The sequence below is a fragment of the Cetorhinus maximus genome, chromosome 22 (genome assembly GCF_964194155.1).
Source record: "Cetorhinus maximus chromosome 22, sCetMax3.hap1.1, whole genome shotgun sequence".
NCBI lineage: Eukaryota > Metazoa > Chordata > Chondrichthyes > Lamniformes > Cetorhinidae > Cetorhinus > Cetorhinus maximus.
The window spans coordinates 1758636-1772329 of NC_135900.1; the positions used below are offsets into that span (position 1 = coordinate 1758636).

Consider the following 13694-nt stretch of genomic DNA (forward strand, 5'->3'; position numbering starts at 1 on the left):
TGTGAATCTTCAAATTCAAAGTAAGGGTAAATCATGTACAGCAAAGAATGTTTTAAAATTAATATTTTGAACAATCCTGTTACTCTTCGGCATTCATATTTACCTTTGTGAAGTGCCTTGTTACATATTCAACTATTTGTGTCAGTTTTAGACTAATAGATAGAGGTTGTTCACTATGATTATCACCAACTCCATTATCATGACAACCAGCTTGGTACAAGGTGAACTTTTTGTGTCTAGCAATACCAAGGGCCCTATACCAATGCCCGCTGCTGTCATTATTAATTTGCTGTTGTTAGTATTAACCTGCTGAAGTTATTATTAACCTATGAACATATGAATTCGGAACCGGAGTAGGCCATTTGGCCCCTCGAGCCTGCTCCACCATTAAATAAGATCATGGCTGATCTGATTGTGACCTCAACTCCACATTCTCGTCAACCCCCGATAACCTTTGACTCCCTTGTTAGCCAAGAATCTAGCTACCTCTGCCTTAAAAATATGCATTGACCCTGCCTCTACCACTGTCTGGGTAAGAGACTTCCAAAGACCCACAATCCTCAGAGAAAACATTTCTTCTCATCTCTGCCTTCAATGGGAGACTCCTTATTTCTAAACTATGACCTTTAGTTCTAGTCTCTCCCACAAGGGGAAACATCCTCTCAGCATCCACCCTGTCAAGACCCCTCGGGATCTTATATGTTTCAATAAGATCACCTCTCAATCTTCTAAACTCCAATTGATACAGGCCCAGCCTGATCCAACCTTTCCTCATAAGATAAACCCCATCCCAGGAATCAGTCAAGTGAACCTTCTCTGAACTGCTTCTAATGCAATTATATCCTTTCTTAAATGAGGAGGTGATGGTGCAGTGGTACATTTTACTCATTCATGGGATGTGGGCATTGCTGGCTAGGCCAGCATTTATTACCCATCCCTAATTAACATTTTAGTGTTAACCACATTGCTGTGGGTCTGGAGTCACATGTAGGCCAGTAGATTTCCTGTGAACCAGATGGATTTTTTCAACAATCAACAATGGTTTCATGGTCATCATTAGGCTTTTAATTCCAGATTCTTTACTGAATTCAAATTCCACTATCTACCTTGGTGGGATTTGAACCTGGGTTCCCCAGAGCATTACCCTGGGTCTCTGGATTACTTGTCAAGTGACAATACCACTACGCCACTGCTTCCCTCCTATTGTTGCTGGACTAGTAATTCAAAGACCCAGGGTAATGCCCAGGTTCAAATCCCATCACAGCTTTGGTGAAATTTAAATTCAGTGAAAGTCTGGGATTAAAAGTCTATTGATGACCATGAATTGATTGTCATAAAAACCCACCTGGCTCATTAATGTCCTTCAGGGATGAAAACCGGTTTCCTTACCTGGTCTGGCCTACATGTGACTCCAGACCCTCTGAAATGGCCTGCCAAGCCACTTAGCTGTATCAAACCACTAAAAAGTCTAAAAGGAATGGAAGCAGATGGACCAACCAGCAGCGGAAACAACAATGGCAAAGTCAGCCCAAAGTCCTCATTACTAACATCTAGTGCCAAAACTGGGAGAGCTGTCTCACAGACTTGTCAAGCAACAACCTGACACAGTCATACTTACAGGATCATACCTTACAGATCATATTCCTGACACCAGCATCAGTAGCATACGGGAGGGAGTTGCCTTGGGAGTCCCCATGAAGTCTCATGGCATCAGATCAAACATGGGCAACGATACCTCCTGCTGATTAGCGCGTACTGTCCCCCCGCTTCAGCTGATGAATCAGTGCCCCTCCATATTGAACACCACTTGGAGGAAACACTGAGGGTGGCAAGGGTACAGAATGAGCTCTGGGTGGGGGACTTCAATGTCCATCGCCAAGAGTGGCTCGGTAGCACCACTACTGACCGAGCTGGTCGAATCCTAAAGGACAGAGCTGCTAGACTGGGTCTGCCGCAGGTGGTGAGGGAACCAACAAGAGGGAAAAACATACTTAACCACATCCTCACCAGCCTGCCTGCCACAGATGCATCTGTCCATGACAGTATCGGTAGGAGTGACCACCACACAGTCATTGTGGAGACAAAGTCCTGACTTCATGTTGAAAATACCCTCCATTTTTGTTTTTTTTTTATATATTCATTCATGGGGTGTGGGTATCACTGGCCAGGCCAGCATTTATTTCCCATCCCTAATTGCCCTTGTTCAGAGGGCATTTTATTGAGAGTCAACCACATTGCTGTGGTCTGGAGTCACGTGTAGCCCAGACCAGGTAAGGACAGCAGATTTCCTTCCCTAAAGGACATTAATGAAACAGATGGATTTTTACAACAATCGACAATGGTTTCATGGCCGTCATCACTTTTAATTCCAGATTTTTATTGAATTCAAATTTCACCATCTGTCATGGTGGGATTGGAACCCGGGTCCCCAAAGCATTACCTGGAGGTCCCCAGCACCACAGATGCCAGTCTTCAGCCAATTCGATTCCCTCCACGTGATATCAAGAAATGGCTGAAGGCACTGGATACTGCAAACACTATGGGCTCTGACAATATTTCGGCAATAGTACTGAAAACTTGTGCTCCAGAACTTGTTGCGCCTCTAGCCAAGCTGTTCCAGTACAGCTACAACACTGGCATCTACCCGGCAATGTGGGAAATTGCCCTCTGCACAAGAAGCAGGACAAATCCAACCCGGCAAATTACCGTCCCATCTGTCTACTCTCCATCATCAGTAAAGTAATGGAAGGGGTCATCAACAGGGCTATCAAACGGCACTTGCTTAGTAATAACCTGCTCACTGACGCCCAGTTTGGGTTCCGCCAGGGTCACTCAGCTCCTGACCGCGTTACAGCCTTGGTTCAAACATGGACAAAAGAGCTGAACTCTCGAGGTGAGGTGAGAGTGACTGCCCTTGTCAACAAAGCCGCATTTGGCAATTTGGCATCAAGGAGCCCTAGCAAAACTGGAGTCAATGGGAATCAGGGGGAAACTCTCCTCTGGTTGGAGTCATACCTAATACAAATGTAGATGGTTGTGATTATTGGAGGTCAGTCACCTCAGCTCCAGGACATCACTGCCGGAGTTCCTCAGGGTAGTGTCCTCGGCCCAACCATCTTCAGCTGCTTCATCAATGACCTTCCTTCCATCATAAGGTCAGAAGTGGGGATGTTCGCTGATGATTGCACAATGTTCAGCTCCATTCGCGACTCCTCAGATACTGAATCAGTCCATGTCCAAATACAGCAAGACCTGGACAATATCCAGACTAGGGCTGACAAGTGGCAAGTAACATTCATACCACACAAGAACCAGGCAATGACCATCTCCAACAAGAGAGAATCTAACCATTGCCCCTTGACATACAATGACATTACCATCACTGAATCCCCCACTATCAACTTCTTGGGGGCTACCATTGACCAGAAACTGAACTGGACTAGCCATATAAATACTATGGCTGCAAGAGCAGGTCAGAGGCTAGGAATCCTGCGTGAGTAACTCACCTCCTGACTCCCTAAAGCCTGTCCACCATCTTCAAGGCACAAGTCAGGAGTGTGATGGAATACTCCCCACTTGCCTGGATGAGTGCAGCTCAAACAACACTCAAGAATCTTTACACCATCCAGGACAAAACAGCCCACTTGATTGGCACCCCATTCATAAACATTCACTCCATCCACCACCGACACACAGTGGCAGCAGTGTGTATCATTTACAAGATGCACTGCAGGAACTCACAAAGTCTCCTTAGACAGCACCTTCCAAACCCATGACCAGTACTATCTAGAAGGACAAGGGCAGCAGATACATGGGAACACCACCTCCTGGAAGTTCCCTTCCAAGTCACTCACCATCCTGACTTGGAAATATATCACCGTTCCTTTACTGTCGCTGGGTCAAAATCCTAGAGTTCCCTCCCTAACAACACTGTGGGTGTACCCACACCACATGGACTGCAGTGGTTCAAGAAGGCAGTTCACCACCACCTTCTCAAGAGCAATTAGGAATAGGCAAAAAATGCTGGTCTCTCCAGCAATACCCATGTCCCATGAATGAATAAAAAGCTCTGTACACAGTACTCTAGGTGTGGACACACCAAGACCCTGTACAACTGTAGCAAAACATCCCTACTTTTATATTCCATTCCCCTTGCAATAAACAACAACGTCCCATTTGCCTTCCTAATCACTAACTTTTTGTGATTCATGTACCAGGACCCCCAGATCCCTCTGCACCTCAGAGTTCTGCAATCTCTCTCCATTTAAATAATTTGCTGCTTTTCTATTCTTCCTGCCAAAGTGGACAAGTTCACATTTTTCTACATTATACCCCATCTGTCAAATTTTTGCTCAATCACTTAACCTATCCATGTCCCGTTTTTAGACTCTGTATGTCCTCTTCACGACTTACTTACCCACCTATCTTTGTGACATTTGGTCCCTTCATTCAAGTCTTTGATATAAATTGTAAATAGCTGAGGTTCTAGCACTGATCCTTGTGGCACTGCACTCGTTACACCTTGCCAACCCAAAAATGACCCATTTATGCCCACTCTCTGTTTCCTGTTAGCTAACCAATCCTCTATCCATGCTAATATATTACTCCCTACACCATGAGTTCTTACTTTGCATAGTAACCTTTGATGTGGCACCTTGTCAAATGCCTTCTAATCTAAGTGTACCACATCCACAGGTTCCCCTTTATCCACGTTGCTTGTTACTTCCTCAAAGAACTCTAATAAATTAGTCAAACGCGATTTGCCTTTCACATAACCATGTTGACTCTGCCTGATTGCATTGAGATTTTCCAAGTGCCCAACTATAACCTCCCTAATAATAGATTCCAGCAATTTCCCTATTACAGATGTTAAGCTAACTGGCCTGCAGTTTCATACTTCCTATCTCCTTCCTTTCTTGAATTGGAGACAGAAGGCAGGAAACTACAGGTCAGCTAGCTTAATGTCTGTCATAGGGAAACCTGCTGAAGTTATTATTAGTCTGCTGTTTGCTCTTTGTAGTAAAATTGTAAATAAGCTGTTTGTACAAGCGATTTCCCTTTAAAGGTCAAAATAGTCTCCATTTTCCTTCGGCCTCTGTGCAATCCTGGTGAGGTGGTCAGGAGAGATAGTGGGGGTGAGAGTGGAAATTGGACCCCTTGACCCTCGGCTGATTGAGAATGTCAGATCCCTCTTCTGAGGAGATTTGTTTGGGGGTGGATGGCAATGAGTTGGGGAGGGAGGGAAGGAGGGACACTGACACCCACCCCCACTGGACATTGTAAGCCAGTATTACTGGAGTTGCCCATGTGGCGGTCACACAAAGGCACGCTCCTGCACATTCTTCCCTCCCACCCTCTGAACATCAAAATGGCCAATCCTAAAGGTCTATGTGTGACTGGATTCTTGGTGGGAACGCAATCGAGGGGTTGAATGGCCAACTCCTGTTGTGATGTAACTGCTGCAGGGAGTGCAGTGTAATTTCCGGGTATTTGCTAAAACTGCCATGTGTGCATGTTCCATAGCTGAGTTTTATCAAATCCAGATTTGCTCATTTATTTTTGGAAACTCTTGTGTCAGCACGTTCCTCAGCAGCTTCACTCCTCGAACTGGGGAGTGCAGAAATACGAGTTAACTCTTCAATGCTTTTCAATCACCAAAGAAAGAATTTGCGCCGATCAGAGTGCCAGGACATTTCCCAGGACACTTTATAGACAATGTTCTTGATGTACAGATGCTGTTGTTATGCAGGCATTCGTGGGAGCCAATTTGTGTCCTAGATCTCACAAAGCAACCAACAAGATGGGTGGTCAATCAGTCCGATTGCAGCTATGTTAGTTGAGGAGATAAATCTTGCCAGAGGGAGACTTCCTGCTCTTCAGCTCAACCATGTCGTGCATACACTGGGAATTTCTACAAGGCTTCTTCCAGCTCCACTGTCAGGTTTTACCGCAACTTACAAATAATGAGCAAGGTACCCCCTAGGGCACAGGAGGTATAGAGTTTGATTTTGGTGTCTTCAACTTCTAGAGTCTTCACATGCCTAATCTCCATTGATGCCAAATTGCCACCAAGATTACCGTGTCAGACAGGGGGTAAATCACTCAGCAATTCACCCCTGTTTTGATTGGCAGAGTGAGATGTTGTGTTCTGGAATGCACTGCCTGAAAAGGCGGTCACAGTAGATTCGATAGTAACTTTCAAAAAGGAAGTGGATAAGGGAAAGAGATTGCAGGATCTTGAGGAAAGAGCAGGGGGAGTGGGACTAATGGAATAGCTTTTCCAAAGAGCAAATACAGGCATGATGGGCCAAATGGCCTTTTTCTGTGCGTTATCATTCTGTACTCTGTAAGACTTGTGTTTATGCAACACCTTTAACATAACAAAATACCCAAGGCACCTCACAGGAACATTATAAACAAAACTCGAAGCTGAGTCATGTCAGTAGATATTAGGGCAGATGATCAAAATCATGGTCAAGGGGTAGGTTTTAAGGAGTGTTTTAAAGGAGGAGAGAGAGAGAGAGAGAGATTTAAAAAGAAAACTCCAGAGCTTAGGGCCCAGGCAGCTGAAGGCACAGCCACCAATGGTGGAGTGATGAAAACTGGGGATGAACAAGAGGCCAGAACTGGAGGAGTGCAGAGATCGCAAAGGGTTGTGGGGCTGGAGGAGAATACAGAGATAGGGAAGGGTGAGGCAATGGTGGGATTTGAACACAAGGATGAGAATTCTAAAATCAAGATGTTGCTTAACTGGGGTGCAGTGTAGGTCAGTGTGTGCAGGGGTGATAGGGGTATGGGATTTGGTGTGAGTTAGGACACAGGTAGCAAAGTTCTGGATGAGCTTGATGTAAAATAAGCTCTGAACAAATTGTTTAAATGTCAATGTTATGTTGAAAACACAGAGAAATGTGAGGGATTTGACCAACTCAAGTGTTCACCATTATTCATCTTCCTCACTTTTCTAGGAGAAGATCCTGAAACCAGGAGAATGAGGACAGTGAAGAACATCGCCGATCTCCGGCAAAACCTAGAGGAGACCATGTCCAGTCTCCGAGGGACCCAGATAAGCCATAGGTATTCATTTTACACATCCATTTCAGTGTGTATTTAGAGAGCACAGCTTTTCAGACTAGTGATAATGTCCATGTTACCTTCTTACTAAGGTCTGGAGATTGGGACTTTCTTTCATTCATTCACAGAATCTGGGCATCGCTGGCTGGGCCAGCATTTATTGCCCATCCCTAATTGCCCTTGAGAAGGTGGTGGTGAGCTGCCCTCTTGAACCGCTGCAGTGTATGGGGTGTAAGTACACCCACAGTGCTGTTAGGAAGAGAGTTCCAGGATTTTGACCCAGTGACAGTGAAGGAACGGCGATATATTTCCAAGTCAGGATGGCGAGTGACTTGGAGGGGAACTTGCAGGTGGTGGTGTCCCCATGTGTCTGCTGCCCTTGTAGGGTAGGGGTTGCTGGTCTGGAAGGTGATGTCTAAGGAGCCTTGGTGAATTCCTGCAGTGCATCTTGTAGATGGTACACACTGCTGCTACTGTGCGTCGGTGGTGGAGGGAGTGAATGTTTGTGGACGGGGTGCCAATCAAGTGGGCTGTTGCAATAAAGGTTTGTTTGTGAAAAGGCTTTGTGCTCTGCAGAGAGGTTTTGTGATATTTCAGCATGAGTGTCAAATACATTAGAATAATGCAGAGAATCACTTGGCAAAAGCTGCTTGTGTGAGAATGTAACAGATCGTTATCTCGATCCTGAGATAAGAATCTGTATGTGCTCTATCATAATTATACCGAGAGTGTGAGGTTCCCTAATGGACATGGAGGGGTCTGTCAGCCTGATTCTTCACTCCTCCTTCCAAATGGACATGGCAGCCAACATCCTATTATGTAGCATGACCTTTACTGGATACACAGTGGGAAGTTTACTGAGGCTCAGTAATTGTAAGCTTCATGGTTTTAGTTGGTTTAACCCCAGTATTACTCATATGGTTTCATTGAATTACTCAGCACAGCTAAAGGCTATTTTGCCAACTCTACCTGTGCATCACTTTTTAAAGTTGCTATACTATCCGTCAGCGTAAACAGCTTCCCTGAATTTACTCTATCTCATATTAAATCTCCCCTTGACCTTCTCTGCTCTAAGGAGAATAATTCCAGCTTCTCCAATCTCTACACGTAACTGAAGTTCCTCATCCCTGGTAACGTCCCAGTGAACCTCCCCAGCACCCTCTCCAAGGCCTTGACATCCTTCCTCAGGTATGGTGCCCAGAACTGGACACAAGAACACGTAATGTTTTAGCGGAACTCCTTTGCTTTTGTACTCTATGGGCCCAATTGTAACTCGGTGTAAGCGGATGGATTTTGAATGAGTTGAAATCTTGCCTGTTTATAATGCCAAAGATCCTATATACCTTTTGAACAGCCTTCTCAACTTGTCCTGCCACCTTCAAAGACACATTTACAGGTCCAGGCCTCTCTAATCCTGCATTCCTTCTAAAATTGCACCATTGAGGTTATTTTGCCTCTCCTCCTTCTTCCTGCATCACTGTGCACTTCACAATACTATGGGATGGAACTTGGAGTCCCCAGTGTAAAGTTTTATTAAATTAAGGCCTTGACATTCTTTCTAAAGCCCTAGTTCTAAAAATCTGTGACCAATGCTTGATCATATTCTGATCAGACTGGTAAATTAAAGGATTAGTTTGATCCTTGGCCTCATATATGAATGTTTCTATAGAGACCATTTCGACCAGCAAAGGGAGAAAAAGTTACAGGATTATTGACTCCTCTTTGAAAGGGCCGGTACACATTTGATGGGCTGAATGGCCTCCTGCTCTAGGCTATTCTATGATTCTATAATGATACACTAATGTGCTCTTTGTTTTGGCAGCACTCTGGAAACAACATTCGATAGCACCGTCACCACTGAGGTCAATGGTCGAAGCATGGCAGCAGCAACCAGCAGATCATCGGCCATGTCTTGGAGGCTTGGCCAGTCGAGCCCACGACTACAGGCAGGCGACGCCCCTTCCCTGGGCACCGGCTACCCACCCCGCCCCAATTCCAGCCGTTACATCCACCCTGACGGCTCACGCTACGTGTACACTGCACCCCTCCGACGGACAGCAGGGTCAAGAGCTGGTAACACCTCCCAGCTGGACATCTCTGAGAAAGGGGGTCCTGAGCTTGACATGGCCCCCACTGATGTGGACGTGACTGGTTACATGAGTGATGGTGACCTACTGGGAAAGAACATAAGGACCGACGACATCGGCAGTGGGTGAGTGACAGCATGCTTTGAATCTCTGACGCCACTGTGCCATGGACCCTCAGAGAGAATGTTCCACTGCTGATGACAGATGCTTCCTGAGTCAGAAGGCCATGGGTTCAAGTCCCACTCCAGAGACTTGAGCACAAAATCAAGGCTGAAACTCGCAGTGCAGGACCGAGGGAGTCAGAGATGCCATCTTTTAAATGAGCATTAAACCAATGCTCCTTCTGCCCTCTCAGGTGGATGTAAAAGATCTCACGCCTCTATTTCAAAGAGCAGGGGAGTTCACCTGGTGTCCTGGCCAATATTTATCCCTCAATCAACATCACAATAACAGATTACCTGAACATTATCACATTGCAGAAAGGCTATTGTGGAAAATAAAAGCTCATGGTATGGGGCTAACTTACTGACATGGGTAGAAGATTGGCTGGCTAACAGGGAGTAGAGAGTAGGCATAAATGGGCCTTTTTCTGGTTGACAGGATGTGACAAGTGGTGTGCCACAGGGATCAGTGCTGGGACCTCAACTATTTACAATTTATATAAATGACTTGGATGAAGGGATGGATGGGATGGTTGCCAAATTTGCTGATGACAAAAAGATAGGAAAGAAAATACATTGTGAAGAGGGCATAAGGAGGCTACAAAATGGTATAGACAGCTTAAGTGAGTGGGCCAAGATCTGGCAAATGGAATATAATGTGGGAAAATGTGAAATTGTCCATTTTGGTAGGAAGAATAAAAGAGAAGCATATTATCTAAATGGTGAGAGATTGCAGAGCTCTGAGATGCAGAGGGATCCGGGTGTCCTGGTGCATGAATCGCAAAAGGCTAGTATGCAGGTACAGCAAGTAATTAGGAAAGGTAATTGAATGTTATCGTTTATTGTGAGAGGATTTGAATACAAAATTAGAGAGGTTATGCTTCAGTTGTACAGGGCAGTACCGAGACCATCTGGAGTACTGTGTACAGTATTGGTCATCTTATTTAAGGAAGGATGTAAATGCATTGAAAGCAGTTCAGAGAAGGTTTACCAGATGAATACCTGGAATGGGTGGGCTGTCTTATGAGGAAACGTTGGACAGACTAGGCTTGTATCCGCTGGAGTTTAGAAGAGTAAAAGGCGACTTGATTGAAACATATAAGACCCTGAGGGGTCTTGACAGGGTGGATGTGGAGAGGATGTTTCCTCTTGTGAGAGAATTTAGAACGAGAGGTTACGGTTTAAAAATAAGGGCTCTCCCATTGATAACGGAGATGAGGTGAAATTTTTTCTCTCAGAGGGTTGTGAGTCTTTGGAACTCTCTTTCTGAAAAGGCGGTGGAATCAGAGTATTTGAATATTTTGAAGGCAGAGGTGGATAGATTCTTGGTAAGCAAGGGGGTGATAGGTTATTGGGGGTAGGCGGGATGCAGATTTGAGGTTACTATCAGATCAGCCATGATCTTATTAAATGGCAGAGCAGGCTCGAGGGGCTGAATGGCCTACTCCTGCTCTTTGTTCATATGTTGGTATGCTGGTTGTGGGACCTTGCTGTGTGCAAATTGGCTGCTGCTTTTCCTCTATTGCAACAGTGACTACATTTCACTGGCTATAAAATGTTTTAGGGCATCCTAAGGCTGTGAAAGGAGCGATAGAAATGCAAATCTTTCTTTCTTATATCTTTGTAATGATTTCGTGTATGCATTTGACCAGTGTGAGATATTCTAAAATGGGTTTGGCCCTTCCAATTTGATACTTTGCTCCTTCCTCTGAAGGTCCTATGCCAATGAATAAATGAATATCAGGTTTGCAAGTAACAAACTGATGGTGTTAAGCAGCTGATCCAATGACAGCTGCGAATGGACTCTACACAGTTCATTTTGATGAGGGTTGAACAAGTTGAAGGAGCAATTAAGACTGAAACTAAAAAGCATTCAGCAAACATTGATAATTATGATGAAAACAAGTTGCGGCTAAATAAGGAGAAATGTTTCCAATGGCAGAAGGGTCGGTAACAAGGGGACAAAGATTTAAGGTGATTGGCAAATGAAAGGGCCAACATAAAGAAACATTGGTCTGAATGTTCCCCCTGGGCAATGGGAACCCAAAACCCCAAAACCTGGACCAAATGTGGGTCTCGAGGCCCTGCCTGTTGTCAAGGTGGCCGACTGCCCATTTTTACATGAGGTGGGCTGGTAATTGGCTCCAGGACAGTGGCCATGTTCCAAAGCAGGAGGCCCAATGAGAGGCCCTGCAGCACAGACCAAGTGACAGCCCCACCTGGAGAGGTGAACATGGCTGAGACAGAAAGGTTAGCACCTCAGAATGGAGGCGCTCTTGGGAACCTGTTGAAAATTTACAATGAAAGAAGAGCCAGAATTGTTAGTGTGGTCAGTGTGGAGGTGAAACATGCAAGATTCTGAAGGGGCTTGACAGGGTAGACACTGAGAGCTTGTTTCCCTGGCTGTGGAATCCAGATCATGAGGGCACAGCCTCAGGATAAGGGGCCAATCATTTAAGAAAATAAGAAATATAAGAAATAGGAGCAGGAGTAGTCCATTAGTTCGAGCCTGCTCCTCCATTCAATGGGATCATGGTTGACCTTGTACTTCACCTTCTGATTGAACTACATCACCTTTAATCTTAGAATTTTACATTATCATATTATGGTCATTCTTTCTTAACAGCTCCCTTACAACAAGATTATTAATTAACCCTTTTCATTGCACAATATTAGATCTAAAATAGCCCACTCCTTAGTTGGTTCCTCAATGTAATGCTCTAAAAAAACACCTTGTATACACTTCAAGAATCCGTCTTCCACAACATTAGCACTAATAAAGTTTACTCAGGCTAGGACTGAGATGAGGAACAATTTCTTTATTCAAAAGGATTGTGAATCTTTGCAATCCTCTACCCCAGAGGGTTGTGCTGCTCCACCATTGAGTACATTTGGCCAGGATTTTCAGCTCGGTGGGCAATCGTGTGCCCGACACGCAGGAGCGAGAAATATCGCGCGATGACATTGGGCGAGAGTCCCGACATCATCGAGCATTCGTGTGATATTTCAGTCGTTGGGTGTGTGCGGGAGTTGGCAGAGCACCCGCTGACAATTCAGAGGGCTGTTAAGCCCATTAATTATTTCATTAAATACAATTTTTCCCTGCACACCCAGCCTTACGGTTGGCGGGTGGGCGAAAAGGCCAAGCAGCCTTTGGATTTTTGAGGAAACCTCATCCACGGGCGGGATAAGGTTTCCGAGGTTAATTAAAAATAAAAGAAAAATTTTTAGCACTACTTTCAGCATGTCCCTGCTCACGTGTCAGAGTCACATGAGGGGATACATTTTCCTTTTTATTGTAAACTTTATTTTTAATGTAAAAAATCTTCAGCTCCCTGAGGCAGCTCTGTGCCTTCCTAGAGCTTTCTGTGAGCGCACCCACACGCATTCACTGCCTTCCACGCTCACCCCCCCTCCACCACCCCCCAACCCCCTCCTCCCCATCCCCCCGCACCCCCCTCTCCCTCCTCCCCCCAACCCCCCCTCCCCCCCTCCCCCCACACCCCCCTCAACAGCCCAGGCAGTGCTGAGGTTATCGGTATGTGCTTCATTCCGGCTGGCCGTTAATTGGTCAGCCAGTGCGAAATCGCGGTTGGAGCCCGATCGCGGGCGGTGTCCGTTGCACAGCCCCATCCAGACCCGCCTGCCAGACCCGCCTGACGAGGTAAAAATTCTACCCTTAAGTCTGGGATAGACAGACTCTTTGTCTCTCAGGGAATCAAGATATCTGGGGAGTAGGCGGGTGAGTGGACTTGAAGCTGAAGGTCAGTCATGATCATACTGAATGGCAGAGCAGGCTCAACAAGCCCTGTAGCCTACCCCTGTTCTTATTTCTTATATTCTTATTGTGATTATCTTTGACCCAGAAGCAGCATAGTAAGGAAAATTTTGAGTTTCTTTAAAACTTCTGGGGAATCTGTTTTAAAAATGTTACAAAGGGTCTTTTTAAGAGTTTACATCAATTGTAAAGGGATCAATTGTAATTTTCTTGAATAATAAGAAATACTAGCCCATGTGACCTGGTGTCTTGACCTAGAAGCAGTGCCAACAGGAATTGTGAGGGTGGGCGGAGAAAGGAGAGCTGGAGGCAGAAGATGATCAGCACACAAACATATGAGCTCTTGGAGGCTGTGTGCGAATAAGCTAAAAAGGACTGGCACCTGAAAGGCTATATGAATATCTCAGAGATACTAAAGAGCTGGGCATTTTGTCAGGAGTGGCCAAACCATGAGCTGGGGTGTTATTAAATTGGTTTGTTGAAAAGGAATTCTGGAGAGCTACACCAGGAGGAGGCCAAGATGGGTCATCCACTCCGCACTTTGGCTGAAGATAGTTGCAAATGCTTCAGCCTTATCTTTCACACTGATGTGCTGGG

At 45.3% G+C, this 13694-nt stretch overlaps 1 protein-coding gene across 2 annotated transcripts in view; it reads left to right on the forward strand.

The window, feature by feature from the left end:
• Positions 1-13694, forward strand: part of nav3 (neuron navigator 3) — a 473245-nt gene that overhangs the window by 283803 nt on the left and 175748 nt on the right. For both annotated transcript variants that reach the window (XM_078567625.1, XM_078567626.1), the window contains 2 exons: positions 6966-7074; positions 8894-9283. In XM_078567625.1, coding sequence (XP_078423751.1) covers positions 6966-7074; positions 8894-9283 — 499 coding nt within the window. The remainder of the gene's footprint in view (positions 1-6965; positions 7075-8893; positions 9284-13694) is intronic.